The sequence below is a fragment of the Grammomys surdaster genome, unplaced genomic scaffold (assembly GCF_004785775.1).
Source record: "Grammomys surdaster isolate TR1022 unplaced genomic scaffold, NIH_TR_1.0 125947, whole genome shotgun sequence".
In the NCBI taxonomy this organism is placed as follows: Eukaryota; Metazoa; Chordata; class Mammalia; order Rodentia; family Muridae; genus Grammomys; species Grammomys surdaster.
The window spans coordinates 734,775-753,352 of NW_021620769.1; the positions used below are offsets into that span (position 1 = coordinate 734,775).

Sequence of the window (18,578 nt, forward strand, 5' to 3'; positions counted from 1 at the left end):
CTCTTCCAGAGGTCCTGAGTTTAATTTCCAGCAAACATATAGCTGAAGACAGCTACAGTGTACTCAGATACATAAAATAAATAAATAATTCTAATAAATAAACAAATAGATAGATAGGAACCTATAAGGTTTTTGACTCTTAGTTTTGGTAGAAAAATCATTTTGGTTTTCAAACGAAAGGATATTTCCAAGAACCACTGTGCTGCTCCTGAGACCCAAATTTACTTGACTTCTTATACTGGGACTGGAGACTGTGTGTGTATAGTAGCTTTTCTTTGAAGATCTTGCTGCCTACTGGGATATTCAGTTTTTACAAAAACTTCATTTTACATCTCTGGATTATTCATTTAAGACAACATCTGTTTGATGGGTGTGTTTATGCATAAACTGTGTTAATGGTTTCAGCTACCCATCAGGCTGTGTAAATTTAATGTATTTTAGTCATTCATAACTCTAGTAAGTAGCTGTTGAAAAAAATCTCCTAAATAATATTTTATTCTAAAATAGCCTATTTGGGAAAGCACAACCATGGGATTTATGTGTTTTCCAACTTCTGTTGTTTCATAATGAAACCAGAAAAAGATGTAACTGTAGCTAGTAACGCTTGACCTCATACTGAGTGGATCACACCTCCCACAATTTGTCCAAGGAAAATTATGAATAAAAATGAAACAATCCTTGCTTTGAATTTCATTCCCTCATTCTTGAACTTTGGGGAAATATAGAAAACACATGCATTTTCAAATCAATGTTTCAATTACAGAGAGAGTTTCTCATTTTCAGATCTGAAGAATGTTAATTTGCAAATCTTTTTAACCAAAGTAGTTGAAATGTGTAAGCTAAAGTGTAGAAACAAAAGTCCTAACAACCACACGTGTGATATTTTCCATTGATCCGGGTTTGTGCAATCAAACTTGTGTTTCTCCCCACCCTGCACCTTGGCACTACTCTTCTTGGGCTTTCAACATTTATGTCTGTTACAGATCTCAAACCACATTGTGTGCAATATATGTGTATACTTATTTGTATATGCACATGTATGCATTTAGGGGTGTGTGTGTGTGCACGTGCATGTGCGTCTGTGTGCATGTGTGCATGTATGTGTGTCTGTATGCATATGTGTATATGTGTGCATGCATGTGTGCCTGTGTGCATGTGTATGTGTGCATGCATATGTGCCTGTATGCATATGTGTGTATGTGTGCATGCATGTGTGCCTGTGTGCATGTGTGTGTGTGCATGCATGTGTGCCTGTGTGCATGTGTGTGTGTGCACACATGCATGCATGCACATTCCATGCATACCCTGAACCTAGAGCTCACACATTCACTATGGCTATCTGGCCAGAGAGCTCCAGGGATCCACCTCTCTGTCTTCCTGTCACTGGGTTTACTGGGACACAACACTAAAAGCAGACTTTTATATGGGTGCTGGGCATTCAAATTCAGCCCCTTACTTTACCAACTGAGCCATTTAAAACTCCTTCTGTAATTTCTCTTGTACTCAGCCTTTCTGGCACTTATCACTCCTCTGTCCAGAATAGATTTCCATTGGTCACCATGCTCCTTCTGCCTGGGGACCTTGTTGTCTCTGGTGGGACAGGTCTGCTGCAGATGGTTAGCTTCAGCAGTTGTCCATCTGAAAGATCCATTTTCAAGCTTCTTCTTTGAAAGTTTTTTTCATGGGGATAGAATTCTAAGACTTTCCTTTTTACCTTTTCTTTTTCTTTTTTTCTTTCTGATGACCTTCTTAGATCTGTGTATCTATGAAGTTCATCTATTCTGTAAATTTTTCAGTTGCTATTTCTTAAAATATTTTTTCAAATATCCTTCCAGAATTCCAGCAGTGTGTGTATAGTACTTGTCTTGCATTGTTTCAGTTGCCAGTGATCAACTACCATTTAAAAATATTAAAAGAAAAGACTTTAGACATAAATAATTCTTCTGTTTTATGTTGCAGTCTTCTGGGTGATGGGGTGAAGTTTGGCTCCATACCATCCTGTTTAACGGTCGGCATCACCTTGTATTCAACATATCTATGCTCATGTGCTACCCACCTGTTTTAGGTACTCAGAACACATAGGTTCAGTACTCTCTATGTGTTGGGAAGCTACTTGGTGTTGAGGTCTTGGGACCACTGCACAAACCATTGACACCAATCTCAGTCAAATAGGGATGGTTTATTGAACACCACACCCCAAGACTGATCAATCAGGGCCACAGGCTAGACTCGGGAGTTGGCTGTGACTATAAGCCAGGATTCTACAGATCTTTTAAGTCTTGAAATCCACAAACATCTATGCCAAGTTATTTCACCAATCAGAATTTACAGATAGAGGACTTCCTTAGGAATATGCCTTCACTGTGCATTTATCCTGTTCCCCTTGGTTGGCTTATTCAACTGGGGCAGGGAACTTGACTTGCCTACCATTCATGTCTTAACTTGCCAATCAGAATGTAAGTCGCCATTTGATGTAGTAGTATACTAGCAACTTTAACACCTAATGTATGCAAAGAGTAGTCTACTATCATTCAAGAATTGATAAAGAAAATCTCAAAGATAGTTACCACATACATGTCTCTTTCTGTCAAGCAGATGTCAGTTCCTATGGAGGGCTTAGGAACTTAAATTTTATTCAACTACTATTCAAAATGGAAGTCTTATTCCAAATAGTTTCTTATTATATCAGTGCAAGTGTCTCTGTTATGTTAGGGTCCATCCTAGGGGCAGCTTATAAAAGCCAAAACCATAAAAGCTCATGTCTAGGTGCATGAAGTGCTGCCTGGCAGTTGGTTCCGGTCCAAGCTTACTGTAGCTAACTATACAAAGCAGTTTTAACTGACCTCTATTGTGATTTGTTTTCACATCAAAGCACAGAACATAACAGAATCTGCAATCGTTTAGAGCATGAAAAAGTTTCCTAGGAACAGCACAAAATGGCAGGCTAGACAAGTAACAGTTAGCTAGGCCTTAAGATTTTACTCAGGCTTTAACACTGGAGATCACAGAATAAGTTCACTTGGACAGACAGAAACAACTCTTCTAGGCTGCTTGAGCTTGTCCTACAGCTTGTAAAGTACGTTACTATTTTACCTCTCTTCACGTACTTTCTGGCATCCTACCTTCCCATTCATTAACATTTTCTTATGTTCATTCTGTTTCTCTAAACACTCTGAGTGTTTAAATATAATTACAGTGGCCATCTTAAATGCCTCTGCCCCTAACCCTAAAGACTGAGTCAATGTGGGTAATTTTATCTGTCTTGTTTTTCCTGGATCCCAGACATTTGCAAACATTAACCCCCTTTTTGGCACAGTGTAGTTTTTTATTCCCATAAATATTTCTGAGCTTTGGTCTGATGCAGTGAAGTTACCTGGGAGCAGTTTCATCTTAAATATCTTACTTTTACTATCTGTTACATAAGGTCAGAGGTCAGAGTGAGGTCTAGTGTTGGGGTAACTATTATCCACAACGAAGCAAGACCCAGCACCCTGGGAAACGTTCCTGGTGTGGCTGCTGATAGCAGGGAAGAGTCCCATCTCTCTGTGGACACCATGTATTTCATTCTGTATTCACATGGTGTTTTCTTTCTCTGGCCTCAGATTAAAGGCTCTGATTTGTACTTGGGTAAATACTTGAGATTTCATTTACCTGTACAGATCTCCAGACTTCTCATCTCTGGCTCTTTCCTCTCTGGTACCCTTGTCTCAGTTTGTTTTGGCTGCCATGTTATAGAGGGCATTAGTCTCATAAGCATATACTGTAATATGATATAATACAATGTAATATAATACAATATAATGCGTTTTTTCTTACATTTCAAAGTTAGGAGGTCTGAAGTCAGAGTGCTGAAGTCAGTTTCTGCTGAACATCCTTCACTGGTTTGCAAATGGCCTGGTTATAACTTCACATCTGTCTCCTGTCTTTAGTTACAAGTGTACTAATCTATCTTTGAGGGTCCTACCCTCATGGTGTAATTACCTCCCAAAGATCCAACCCATTAAGTCCTTCATCTGGAATAGGCTTTGTCTTAGCTATCTGAGGACACTCTGACTTTTAGTACACTGTAGAGTGGTTACAAACTCCACTTGACTTGGTATTCCCTGACTCTCAATACCATATATCTCTTTAACTTAGGAGCTATGCTGGGCTCCTGGATTTTCCTTCTCTCAACTTGAAGTCTGAAAACTTACTCAAAGAAAGAATCTGAGACAACTGAGTGCTCATGTTGGTTGTGTCCTGCCATTCAGTGATTTTGTTCTTGATAGCCAATGTTTTCAAAAATCACTTGTTTTGCCGGGCAGTGGTGGTGCGCGGCTTTAATCTCAGCACTTGGGAGGCAGAGGCAGGCGGATTTCTGAGTTCGAGACCAGCCTGGTCTACAGAGTGAGTTCTAGGACAGCCAGAGCTACACAGAGAAACCCTGTCTCAAAAAACAAACAAACAAACAAAAATCATTTGTTTTACATCTTATTCTGATGTGTTTTCTCAGGAGAGGGGAGTCAAGAGAAAGGGTAATTGGCTGCTGTCAGCCTAGGATGCCCCACTTCTGCTCATTTCTAACTGTTCCTTCTGTATTCTCTCAGGTGATCCTTTTTCTAAATCTTTATCTCTCAATCTCTCCTTTTTTGGTCAGCTCTAGGGGTGATAATAAGGTTGTATCTTTCTTTGCTTTGTACATAGGGCCCTTGATATATCCCTGGGTAGATCCCGAATCCCGCCTTTATCTCTTCCTTTCTGACTGACCACCACTTCTCTACCATGAAAGTCAAGTTAGAGACAAAAAAAAAAAAAAAAAGCTGAGAAGTTCTTTTGATTAGAGAACAATGCTAAGGGGCCAAAATTAGTACATGGCTGTGTTCCAGGATCATAGCCTGTATCTCTGAGCAGCCATTTCACACCATCAGTTACAAGGGAGACCTGCAAGAGTGTGTCAAACCAGCACCAGCTCTGAGATCAGAGTTCACGGCATAGTTGTTCGTGTGCTGCTTCCCCAGCTGTCTCTGTTACTAGAAGTCAGCTTTTTAAATATGATCCCAGTTTTTTTTTTAAAAAAATGTACTTATGTTATTTTAAATACTAAAACTGTATTCTCAATATTTTTTAAGATCTACTTACATTTTATTACTTACTAGTAGATAATTCATAATAAAATATGCTAAAAGTTGAGCTTATCAAAATGTGCCTTATTTTTTTTTGGTTTTCGAGACAGGGTTTCTCTGTGTAGCCCTGGCTGTCCTGGAATTCACTCTATAGACCAGGCTGGCCTTGAACTCAGAAATCTGCCTGCCTCTGCCTCCCAAGTGCTGGGATTAAAGGTGTGTGCCACCACTGCCCGGCCAAAATGTACCTTATACTGATGATGGGATTCTAATTTAATAAAATATATATTTATTTCATCAAAATCATTTAACTGTGGTGACTAAATAATTGAAGATATACATCCATTAAAGAAGGAATAAACAGATAGAAATCTATATATTTATTCAAAGTTATTTTCTGGTTACCAAATATGGGTGGTACTTTTTTCAGTTTTTACATGTATTTCTGAAAATACAAGGCAAGTCTGTTCTCCAGGGAAACTGTGTTTCGAAACCGTGTGGCTGTCGCGGCATCGTGGATTCACTGCTGCCTCTGATGAACTAGCTTATTTTCACCGTGTTGATTTTGTGTGAGATAAGTAGATAGGTGCATGTTGGGAAAGAAAAGGACGTCTTTCTAAGAAATCCATTTTTGAGACTTTACTATCAGTGAAAATGCAGTGCCACGTCTCCTGAAATTAAGTCTGTGCTTTCAAATAAAATATGCTGAAAGACAAAAAAAAAAAATCTTATCTTCAGCAATGACAGAAGTACATGTTCCTTCCAGAGATTGGGGGGGGGGGGCATTTTTATACATAGTATATGTCCTTAATCTGCTACATAACACATAATCTAAGTTTCTTTTAACAAAACCTTTTGATGAAGCATTTTGATAAGGTCAACAGAAAGCATGGTCTTTTAACATCAGGTGATCAACTTTTTGACAATGGCAGGGCCAGCTAATGGAATAATAGCCTGCAGCGTCCGGCTAAATATGATAGACGAATGTAATCAACCTCTGCAATGACTATTCAAAAGTAATCCCTTTAGCTCTGAACTGCAGCGTATATTTCACCCGGGCAAAACCAGCACAAAGAAATTCTCTGCAGACCACACTGATACAATACAGCCTTCACATCCTGCTCTCTGGGTTTGCCGCCTACAGTGAGTTTTAAATTTAAGGTAATGACTATTGTATATTCATGTGACCATACAACAATACCTTTGATTTGTTGTGGAAAGGTTGAATCCATTATCAAGGGTCTAGTCTATAAACCCTGACACAACCTTTACATATGAGTTATGATTTACCCTTTTCCAGAATACGGCCACTAAAAGTGTTTTGCATGAAAAAAAATTAAAAAATTTATTCACCTATCTAGTCACCAAACTGCCAGGGACTGTCCCTTCCATTTCAGTCCAAACTGATCCACAGAGCAAGTCATCAAGGTCTCATTTATACCCGACCCTGCACAGCGTGAGGGTTGTACACCACTGCTTTCAAAAAAAAGGGACAAAACAGTCAGATGCCTGCAATTCAACACTGTCTGACTTGCTCTGTCACAAAGTACACCAGAAGATGCTGTAAGTTACACCTTCCATTGCCCACTTGAGAGAATCCACCATATAAGGATGTCTTCACTGTTAGCAAAAGAGAAGTGCTCATTTCTCCAGAAATGGAACAAGACAAGAACAAATGTCACCACTCTGTTTTCAATTGCTTTCTGTGAGACTCCTGTCTACAACCGGTTCAGTCTTCCATCTCCAAAGCCCCGCAGGTCAAACATTTTGAGTCACTCCCTGAGTCAGATCTAAAGCCCAAAACCTAGCCTAGGACTGAAGCAGAGAGTTTCAGCATCGATGGAATCCCCAGTCCTGTGATGCTCACCTTGGTCCATGTGAACAGATGTTCAAAAAATTTGAAGGATAAGTGTGTTTCTGTATGTAAATTAGCCATTGTCAAGACTTCCCAACACAGACGGCATAGAGCATCTTTGTGCTCCACTGGTAGTTGTAGCCAAGAGGAGGAGAATATTAGCAGCAGCATGTGTAGCTACTCTTCTCATGGACAGTATCCCAGAGTAAACATCTTCTTCCTTCAGCATCTGGGAAGTAGAAACCATGAGACTGAAAACAAGCTGGACCACTCTAAGGAAGACTTCTGCAGCCCATTGCACCATTGCATCCGCCACACTAAAAGGAACACCAAATCTAAGACCTAAGCTGGAGATGTAACTCAGATGGTGGAGCGCTTCCCTAGAATGCACAAGGCCCTCGGTTCAATCCCCCAGCACAGTGTGAACCCATCCATTGTGGTGGTACACACCTGTAATCCCTGGGAAGTCAAAGCAGGAAGATGAGAAATTAAAGGGCATCCTTGACTACGTAGCAAGGTTGAGAGTAGTCCTGGGTTAGGACTAAAAGTGAGAGCTTCAGTAGTGATGGACACCCCAGTCCTGTGAAGCTCACCTTGCTTGAAACCCTGTCTTATAAAATTAAGCTTACCATGAGATAGCCTAAGGATACTTGGACGTTTTCAAGGAAAACATTCGATTGTAAAGCCAAAGGAGGCTCTTATCTAAAAGAAGGCAGCAAGGAATCGTGTACATACCTTTAATCCTAGGCCTTAAGAGACCGAGGCAGGTAGAGCTCTGAGTTTAAGACCAGCCTAGTCTACATAGGAAAATTCAAGGACAGCCAGGGGCACACAGTGAGACACAACCTCAAAGAAAATAGCAGGGCATATAGTTATGAGAAAGGCTGTGGTCCTACTATAGGGAACCTAAAGGATAGTAGCTTAAGATTATGGGCATTCATTTTTCCCCTAGTCCGGCAGTGAACATTCTACATGAGCATTCTTTTCATATGGCAAAGCCACATGGGCACATGGAGGTGGTGGTTTTCAATCTTACTGCTCAGTGTGCCCCACGAGCTATTGGGACAGGGTTTCTCAACCTTATATTGTTTTGAGAAGACTAGGCTGATTCCATGACAGGCTTCAGAGTGGCAGTTAAGGAGACTAGGCCTAAATCTCTGTCTCCAAGAACTGGGAAATTCCAGGCAAGTCCAGGCCTCAGAAGCTGCCCTGTCATCTGGCCTGAGGCAAGGACACTGGGTCAGCAGCAGTTTCCAGACTTCCTCAGCTACTTCCTCAGTAACAGTCTCCAGAATTCTCCAGCAAGTTTCTAGCCCCCACACCCCAGTATTGAAATGTCAGTGGAGATGGACTCAACAGATTAACATAGAGGTCACCTACCCTGGGATTCCCTACTGTGCTTTAAATCAGGCCTGTGAGCCCACATGGTTGTCTCTCTATTCTGGTAATGGGAGACCCCAGCAAGCTGGACTCAGAATAAAACACTCTTTGCGTTTACATACTATTTGAGTCCAGGGGTATCATTCTTTGGAAAGGGTTGTCTGTAGGGGAAGAGGTAGGGCTCACCTGTCCCGTGCATCACTGAGTCCTGAGGAAATCACATCAAGTCCTCTACTTGCTAAATTACGTAGTACTTCCTTCTATCAGCTATAATAAGAAAAGCATCTCCAGACATCTCCAAATGTCTGGAGACATTTGAGACAAATGAGAGGACAAGGTCACCCCTCCTCCAGTGAAGAACTGTTGCACCAAAGTCTTGCTAATCTGTGCATGACTGAATCTGAAAGACAGAGAACTATTTCAGGTTCCAGACTGAGGAAAACGTGGCACACCTTTAATCCCAGCACTTGGGAGGCAGAGGCAGGTGGATCTCTATGAGCTCAAGGGCAAGTTCTAGGACAGCCAAGGCTCTAAACACTTAAAAATAAATAAAAAGACCAAGGAAGAAGAGAGATGCGAGGAGAAGTAAGTTCGCAGGGTCTAACACCAGACCCAGGAGTCTAACACCAGACCCAAGTGCGGTCCATATAACTCTGTCTATGTCTGTGCCTGGAAACCTAGAGACCTAAATTCTGTTACATATTTATCTGCAGATAGAAAAGACTTACTAGAAAGCAGAGCATTGTGATCTGTGTGTGACGTGTCCCCGGTAGGCTCCAGTTTGCACACTTGCTCCCATGGGTGGGTTGTGCTATTTGGGAAGGTTATTGAACCTTTAGGAGGGAGCATTGCTGGGGGAAGTGGGTCACTAAAGGTGGGCCTTAAGGTATTATAACCCAGCCCCACTTCCTGTCTACTCTGCTTGCTGACTATGAATAACCTCCCCTCCCTGCCTTCACCCACCATGGCGCACTGTGTTCTTTCATAAGATTGTCAGGTATTGGGTCTTATACAAAAAGTAAACTGCTAAGTGAGAAACAGAAGGGATTATGGGAGCCATGTTTTGTGTGGACAAGGAATGAAGAGATGTAAGGAAGGGAGCAAGTAATACAACCTCAGAAGGAGTGCAAGCAGCTTCTCTATCGTAGCAGGAAGGAAACAGAGGGCACAGAACACAGGCAGGTCTCGGGATCACTCTGGCAACAAAACCTGTAGAATGTCCTTCCTAGTGTGACTTATTTCCAGTATGAAACTGGAAACTAAGTCACTGTACGAGAATGAATATTCAGCTGGAGGGGTGAGAGAAAGGAGAGTTAAAGAGCCATCTAACAGAGATAAAGAGTAACCGAACCAGGAGTGTTTAATAGGAAGGTCTGGCAGCAATAGCAGTCCTTCTGTTCATGACCACAAACTCAGCGTGAACTTTCTCTGCCTGGCTGTGTGTTTTCTCCAGCTACATGGAACTATCAAGTCATGGAGTGGAACAGACAGGAAGTTGATTTGACTAGGGGTGAAAATATGTCAGGTATGACATGACACAGCAGGAAAGGGGTACAGAGTTCAAGGGAGTGGCCTTGGAACTTAAACTGTAGGAAGAAAAGAGAGAAGATGGTAAATGCCAAGCAACAATGGTGAGGTGGTGGGGCTACAGAGCCTGGAGTGCAGGAGGATGGCTGGAGTTAGAGAAAGAAAATCCAGAAAAGCAAAGATGGCAGCTTAGTCAGAGATGCAAGAGACTGAGACTGGGATGAGCTTGTCAGTTCTACATATGAACAAGGAAGATGATGGCTTCGGGGAGTAATGAATAGGAGCCAAGAAATCAGGAGCCTGAGGAGCTCCCACCCAGAGTGCAGTAACCCACAAGTACGCTGAGGAAAAACCATCCAACTCATAGATGGAACACGCTGAGCGTGACTGGTCGGCTGTGCGATCTGACCACCAGGGGATTAAGAAGGAAAAGAGAGGACAAATGTGCTAAAGGAAAGGTGGCCCATGGAGACGCACATTCATCTCCAGAGCCAGCAGCAAGAACAGGGGGAAGGGGATCTCTGGACTCTCAAAACAAAAACCCAAAAGTGAAGACAGAAAAGTGGGGCACTATTAGTATACCACGCTTCACATTCCCCATATTTGAAAAATAGAATACAGGAAACTGGGGGCCTCCTGAAAACTGTCACAGGCAAGGATGGAGCATCCCTCTAGGTTTGTCCCAATGGATTCAAGTCAAAAGAAAAAGAAAAACTTACGGACGTAAGGTAGCCAATTGACATACACAGGCAGCTGACACACAGGCAGACTCGACATACTTGACGTCATTATTTGAGTAATTTACATTGCTCTCTAAATTAACAGTTTTTGAATATCTTTTTAACAATTCATCTTACCAACAACAATGGCCCAGCCAGTGTTATTGTGTCACAGAATGGCAGATGGTGTGATCTGAAGAGTCAAGCGAGGGTTGGTTGCTCACACTGGAGCTGTGTGGTCAGTGAGCAGGCCGGATAGGCTATCTGGGACTCTCTGCTGGAGAACTCATCCACGGTGCCCGGCAAAGCAGTCTCAGGGTGGAAGAACATCTCATATGTTGAACTTGCCTTCTCTGAAAGAAGCTTCTAAGACAGGCAGGTTGAGCTGCAAGGCCTCTCCTGAGCTAGCCTTGGAAGCTGTGCACACAGCCACTTCCAATGAAACTGTTGGTTTCTAAAAGCCTGAAGGAAAGCTGGAGGGATGGCTCAGCAGTTAAGAGCACTGACTGCTCTTCTAGAGGCTCTGAGTTCAGTTCCCAGCAACCACATGGTGGCTCACAACCATCAATAATGGGATCCAATGCCCTCTTCAGGTGTGTCTGAAGACAGCTATAGTGTACTCACATACATAAAATTATGCATATACATATATATGTATAATTTTATACAATATATATCTGAAGGATAATTTGAGTTCAAGAGAAGAGGAAAGATATTGTACTTATTGGTGGGGGTTGACAAGGTCATGCCATAGGATTGTTGACTGGGGGGCATGACAGTGGCCATCTTTGGACCATCTAACCTGCTCCAGTAATACCTGCACCTTTATTATTTAAGTGCTAAGGATTGCATTCACTGAAGACATTTTCAGTGATGGGCCACCCTGCCTACATCTTAAGGTTAGAAGCCATGTTGTCACAAGGTCAAAATAAGTTCATTCATGTTTTCTGTAAAACTTGTTTGACCATGTCTTGACACATTTTCTGGAATTTGGCATGTTCCACACTCTATAACCTTCCCTCCGCCTTCAGATGTTCTGCCAAATCATCTTGAGATATTCTGACAAGTTCCTACATAACAAAAACCTTCAGGAAGGCCAGGCTTTGCATGTTTGTGGCTATTAACAGATACCATCTCTCCTGCTTCAGGGCTGCTCTCTCAAAGCCCACTCTAGGAGTATTGCCCTCTCGGAGAGAAAATGAAGCTTAATTTGACCAAAATCCGTGAGTCAGTGGCCTTCACTCTCCTTCGGTGGGATTGACATCAGCTCGCAATAAATAGAAACTATTCAGGATACATAAAATTATGTATATACATAATTAAAGTTGTTTTCTTCTTTTTCTTTTAGGAGAGTCTAGAAGAGCCACAGAAGATGACATATATCAGTTCCCAGATGCACAGGAGGAAACAAGAAGGTACTTTCCACTAAGTTCCAACTTTTGTGGGACACTGAACATTATCATTTTTGTATTTTTTTGGTTTTGTTTCTGTGTGTGAGTGGTTTGTCTGGATGTATGTTTGTACACCATGAGTATGCCTGATGTCCTAGCAGGCCAGAGGAAGGCGCTGTATCCCCTAGAACTGGAGTAACGTGCAATTGTGAGCCTACATCCTCCATAAGAGCAGCCAGTGTTCTCAACTGCTGAGCCACCTATTCCATCCCCAAACACAGTCTATCCCTAGCAGCAATAACACGTGACCTAGTGCTCACTAAGCTGCTCCTAAACCATAAACAGACTCGCTCTGAAACATATACTCGAAGAAAATTTCACCTTTAAGGCATGTTTATATGCACAGGATGCAGACATCTCTTTCAAAGCAAGTTGCTTTATACTTTCTATCACAATGCAAAAGTTAATATTATCATTTATTTTATTTCAGATCTCCAGATAACCAATAACATGAAACTGAAGTGGCTCAACATCAAAGCAAGAAGAAATTTAGCACATAGCCTTAGACCTCATTAGACAGGAGCACATAAGAAGTGATAGGGAGTTATAAAAAAAAGATTACGGTTGTTTTTATTGAATTTTGTGCTGCCGTGACTATGGCAAGTTTATGAAGATAAAGTACAGCTTAAATAGTTAGAACGATCAACAGTTACTCATAAAATAAACTCTAGAACGTCTCCTACATGTTACTCCACAAGAACTGACAACATCCAAGAGTTTTAATCTGAATTGTTTCTGATTGCAAAATATTTACGAGTTAAATCTTTCATGCTGAATAAATACATGATAATCTGCTAGCATCTCGGGGAAACCTCAGCAGATGCAAAGGGCCACGAGCTGTCTGAGCTTGTATCGCTACGCGCTGCTCCATTTGCTTTCTGTGTAGAAACTTACAATCACGGCATGCTTAGCTGACAGGACACAACCTGACTTACCCATGTGCATTGAGACAGATGGGGAAATCCTCAGTCTCAGGAACCTTTGCTGGTGTGCTTGCAACTGAAAGACCGTAGCTGAGAGGGTTACCTCTGAGACCTCTGGAGCCCCTCAGGTGACTCCATAAAGGTAGTATAGTACCAAGAATAAAGACTTTATTCCCTTTCAATGCAGTCAGGGTATTTTCCTTCCATTTCTCAATTGCAGAGCAGAGACTAATTCTGGAACAATGTAGTATTCAGAGAGTGTTCAGATGTGGAAAGGTGCTACAATCAGCTCAAGAAGAGATCAGTTTAGTACCAGTGTGGCAGACAAGTCGGTGCCGCACTGAAACTCTTAGTTAAGGTGTATGAGGAAAGAGGTTTCTCCTGGGCCTTGAGCCAATTCCCAGAACACCCCAGTCCCTGGGTTCTGTCTTCTGGTTCTCACCCTAAAAATAGAATTAAATGCAATTCCCTCTTTAGTCTGCCCGAGATGTCTGCCTACAGGCAGATGGGAATTACAGGTCACTAAGATGAGACCTGACCTGGGGGGTGAGGGGTGGGGGGACTTAGTTAGCAATCACAGACATTAGAGTTTCCTGAGAGATAGAGTCGTCTTCTTCAAAAAAATGTCCTATTTGTTTCTATTAAAATGGGTTGCTGTCTAGAAATTGACAAACTGGTGAACCAGGAAAAAAAACCAATTTATATTAAAATGTTTAGCATATAATAAAGCAGGAACTTTGAAATGGTGGTAAGCTGAGTGTAGTGGTCTGCACCTTTAATTCCAGCACCCAGGGATGGGACGCAGGGGAGTCTCTATGAGTTCCAGACCTAAGAAGACTCTGCATCACACAGAGTTCCAGCTAGCACTACAATAGCAAGACCCTGTCTGAAAAAAGAAAAAGTGGTTGACTTGTTAGTAGGTTCGCTGTTAACTCCTGGTATAAGAACTCTAGACAGGGCTGGGGAGAGCAGCAATTAGACCACTGGCTGCTCTCCCAGAGGTCCTGAGTTCAATTCCCAGCAACCACATGATGGCTCACAACCATCTGTAATGGGATCCGATGCCCTCTTCTGGCGTGTCTGAAGTCAGCTACAGTGTACTCATAAATATATAAATCTTAAAAAGAAAATATTCAAAAAAGAAAAAGAACTATAGGCTAATAGTTGCTGAACGGAGAGAACACCCTTGTAGTCACAGATTGAGAAACACTTTTCTGTTTAATTTCATGTTTATTCTCTTACATAGTACATTCAGATCAAAGTTTCCCCTCCCTCCTGTCCTCCAGTGCCACCCTAGTCTACTTCTCAGTCCTCCTCTCTTTTCCTTCATGAAAGAGCAGGTCTCCAGGAGCATCAGGCGTCCTCTTGCAATAAGACTATGTACCTCCCCTCGTGATGGATAAGGCAACCCAGTAGAAGGAAAAGATTCCGAAAACCAGGCAAAAGAGTCAGAAACAGCCTCTGCTCCCACTGTTAGGAGTCACGCAAGAAGACCAAGCTACATACATATGTGCAGAGGGCCTAGTCAAACCCATGCAGGCTCCCTGACTTGTCATTTCAGTCTCTGTGAGCCCACACAAGAAAGATCTTTCTAAAAAATAATAAAAACAAAAAGCTAAGGCCAGTCGTGGGGTTAACAACTACTACAAATGTGACCAATTAGAAAATTTTACAATTAGTAATTTTACACCCGGCCTGGTGACACTCGCCTGGTGACACTCGCCTGCTATCGCAGCACTCAGGAAGCAGAGGCAAGAAGATGCCTACAAGTTCAAGGTCAACCAGCTCTATATTGGCCAGCCTGGAGTATGAGTGTGAGACCCTGTTTTAAAAGACACAAACAAATAACTTTAATAAAATGAAATTAAAAGACCAACAACAGAATGGGAGACAAGATTACAACAACAAAAGGATTATATGTATAAAAAAACACAAATATTTTATAATAATTATAGTTTAATAAAGATAACAAAGAACTGATGAGGATATAATCTAATAGAAAAAAAGACAATGGATGCATAAACATGGTTCAAAGAAGAAAGAAAACAGAGCTGGTAAAACACACAGGAAACAGGAGTCAAGCTAGCACCTGTGTGTGGCTGCTGACATAGGACAGAACCATCAGGGAAAACAGTATGGCAGTGTGTGTGTGTGTGTGTGTGTGTGTGTGTGTGTGTGTGCGTGTGTGTGCATGATTGTCATATGATCCAAAAATCCACATCTATACATTCAAAAGAATTAAAACAAAGGTATGAGAGAGGAAACAGAGAAAAAAGAAAGGGGAAGAAGGAAGGATAGAGGGAGGATGTGAGAAGGGGAGAGAGAGAGAAGAAGTGAGGGGAAGGGAGGAAAAGAGGAAGGAAAAGAGAAACAACACAGAAAAGATAAAATGAAAAAACAGTGAAGAAAAACTGGTGACCCACATTGATAAAAGTCATTTGTAGCACCCATTGGATAAAGGGCTAGGATGAAGAATACATAAAGATCTTTTATAATCCAGTAATAAGAGAAGACATGATCGAAGGCATGAGGGAAACTGAATACCATGTCAGTGCAGAACATACCTCTATGGCAATGGAGCCTATGGAGACCTCTGCAGTACCGTCGTCAGCCATTAGAAAAGTGCACATTCAGACCACAGCGAGACGTCACTCCAGAGCTGTTAAGATGGCTAAACAAACAGCTAACCACACCAAGTGCTGACGAGGACTCGTGACAGACTGAACTGCTCAGAAAGTGATGGGTCAAAAGCGGAATGACACATTTTCGCTTGAAAACTCTTCAATGGTTCCTTACAACCTAAGCACATGTCTGTGGCCCAGCAAGCCTCACCTGAGATATTTCCACAGAAGGAATGGAAACACACACCTACAACCGAGACCTCTATGTGGATGTCTGTAGCGTTTTATTCATAATATCTAAAAGCTGGATCTACCTGTGACAGTGAATGAGTAATCAAATTGGTAAACATTCAAAGAACAAAATAAAACTAAAACCACAGTAAAAATAAAAATAAGAGGCAGATTCTCCTGCCTCTGCCTCTCTGAGATTAAAGGTGTCCACTGCCATGCTTGTTCTAACAAGAGGATTTTAATGACCCAAATCCAATTATGATATGCACTTTATCCACTTTGCATATCTCTAGAAATTTATTTTTATTACATATTTGCATTTTTTAATTTTTTGCATGCACGCTAATATGTGTATATTTTTAAATAATACATACAAAAATAATAATAAAAAACAAAGGATTCCCCAACCTTTTTGTAAAGCTTTTAATAATAATTTACATTATAAACACCTCATTCCTTCTTCCTGGTTTAAGTCTAGTAGGATGGCTCAGCTGGTGATTCAACCTGAATTCAATTCGCAGAACCCATGTAAAAAGAAACAGGCAGTGTTATGTGCTTGTATTCCCAGCATTAGAGAGCCAGGAACAGAAGGATCCCTGGGGCCAGCTAGTCTAACCTTAGTGAACTGATCGGAGGCCGATGACAGAAACTACCTCAAAGACAGTGGTGGGTGACAGTGGTTGGAAGGACACCTAATACAGGCTGAGGTTAATCGTTTAGTACATAGACTTTCAGGAAACACTTCGAATCCAAGACATCACAGGACATATCAAGCTGCAAAAGGATTGCACTCATTTCAGGGATGAAGTGCTCACCGAATATGGTCTGTTCCCAGCTCTTGAAAAAGAAAAAAGACAACAGATGGCTCTGGAGTTGTGGCGTGGTATAGGATGTGCTCGGCCCTGCCTTTAAGCCACAACTATAAAAATAAGATTTTCTAGGAAAAGAAATGTTGAAATGTGAAGATACATCATATTAAGGTTCCCTAGAAAGCAAGAACTAATATAACAATTATATATTATAAAGGAGATTCACTGGATTCGTGGGAATGATACAAGTTGGGTAATTCAACATGGCTGTCTGCATGTTGGTGAAACCAAGAACCTAGTAGCTACTTAGTTCACTAGGCTGGCCACCTCAGCAGTCCCAATCTGGTGTTAGAGGCCTAGAAAGTCACTGGTCTTCTATTCATGAAGGAAGGCTGAAGAGGCTGTGCTCCAAGCAGCAGTAGGAACCAGAAAGTAGATGTGCTCACCAGCAAGGAGTGAAGGAGAGCAGGCAAAACCAGCACTGCTTTCCCCTCAGATCTCTGTAGATACTGTCTGTGGGTAGAAGATACTGCCCACTCGGGAAAGGACCTTTCCACTCAGTCAATCCTTCTAGAAAATGGGGCCAATTAGGACTTGACAGTGAGACCCTCACTCAAAACAAATTTTTAATAATTAATTAACTAATTTAAAATTACTTTTTCTAGGGAACTGGAAAGATGGCTCAGCAGTTAAGAGCATTGACCTAGGTTAAATTCCCAGTACCCAGATGGCATCTCACAACTGTTTATAACTCTATTTCCAGAGGATCCAACACACATGTACATAAAATAAAAACAAATAAGTCATTTTTTAAAAAATACTTTTCTTCAGACATACTGATTTTTTGTTTGTTTGTTTATTTTAAGGCACATGTTTTGTGTGTAGCATCTCAAGGCAAATAGCTCTAAACAACAAATAAAACACATAATATAGAATTTAGGGAATGTTAATTGCTGGTTTATTTGTTGATTTATTTGTTTTTCACACAGAATTTTACTGTGTAGCCCAAGCTAGCCTTGAACTCAATATGTATATCTCAGGTTGGCCTCAAACCTAAGAGTCTTCCGCCTCCAGCTCTCAAATGTTACAAGAATAATTTTAATGCAGAACAGAAATTCACATTTTCCAGTCTCTATTCAGAAGACATTCTTTTTTATAATTTTGTCTTAATAATATCATTCCTTTTTAGTTGAATTTCTTTCTTGTTAGCCTCAAAGTCAAAGTATCTTTGTTGTGATTAAATTAGAATCTTTAAAAGATAATTGCTTGTTTTATGAAAAATAGTACATAAAACAAGTTAGCTCCAGGCTATCATGAGAGTTTTGTTTTGTTTCAAAGTTTATGGGTTTGTCTCTATTTAGAAGACCAAGCTAGTCTTCATTATCCTCCTGCCTCAGCCTGAATGAGTGACAATATTCTAGGCCATACCAGGCTCATCTGATAGACTTTTTAGTAAATTCTTCAAGAAGAGAATTATTCAGGTAAATGTCAACATCTTTTTTGTCCTGAATTAGCAAATGAAAGTGTGTTTATGCATAGGGCACTGCCCTGTCTGACTTCTGTGTACCTTGTGGAAAGGCCTCATCAAGCTCTTCAGTGTATGTGTTCTTTCATGGAGGAAACACAATCCACTCAGCCATTTTCAAGTATACATGTTGTTCCCAATTATAGGCATCGAAATGTAGCATCCTTTTCTTGATCTCACTTCTCTTATTTAACTGAAATTTTGTGTCCTTTAACAAACAGCTGTCTAATCCCTTCATCCTCACTCCAACTGTCACCAACCTTCCCCATACACACACACACACTTGCACACACACATAGGCACACTCACACATGTGCACATGCATACACACTCACATACACACATATTGCACACACACATACTCACAAATGCACACATTCATGCACAGGCACACATGCACATGCAAACACACACATACACACTTGCACACACACA

The 18,578-nt window shown here is 41.2% G+C and overlaps 1 protein-coding gene across 1 annotated transcript in view; it reads left to right on the forward strand.

Moving 5' to 3' along the window:
- Ttc29 (tetratricopeptide repeat domain 29) overlaps positions 1 to 12,575 on the forward strand; it is a 184,827-nt gene extending 172,252 nt beyond the window's left edge. The window contains exons 10-11 of the mRNA XM_028753402.1: positions 11,932 to 11,998; positions 12,465 to 12,575. Coding sequence (XP_028609235.1) covers positions 11,932 to 11,998; positions 12,465 to 12,483 — 86 coding nt within the window. The 3' untranslated portion in view covers positions 12,484 to 12,575. The remainder of the gene's footprint in view (positions 1 to 11,931; positions 11,999 to 12,464) is intronic.
- Positions 12,576 to 18,578: the final 6,003 nt, after the last annotated feature.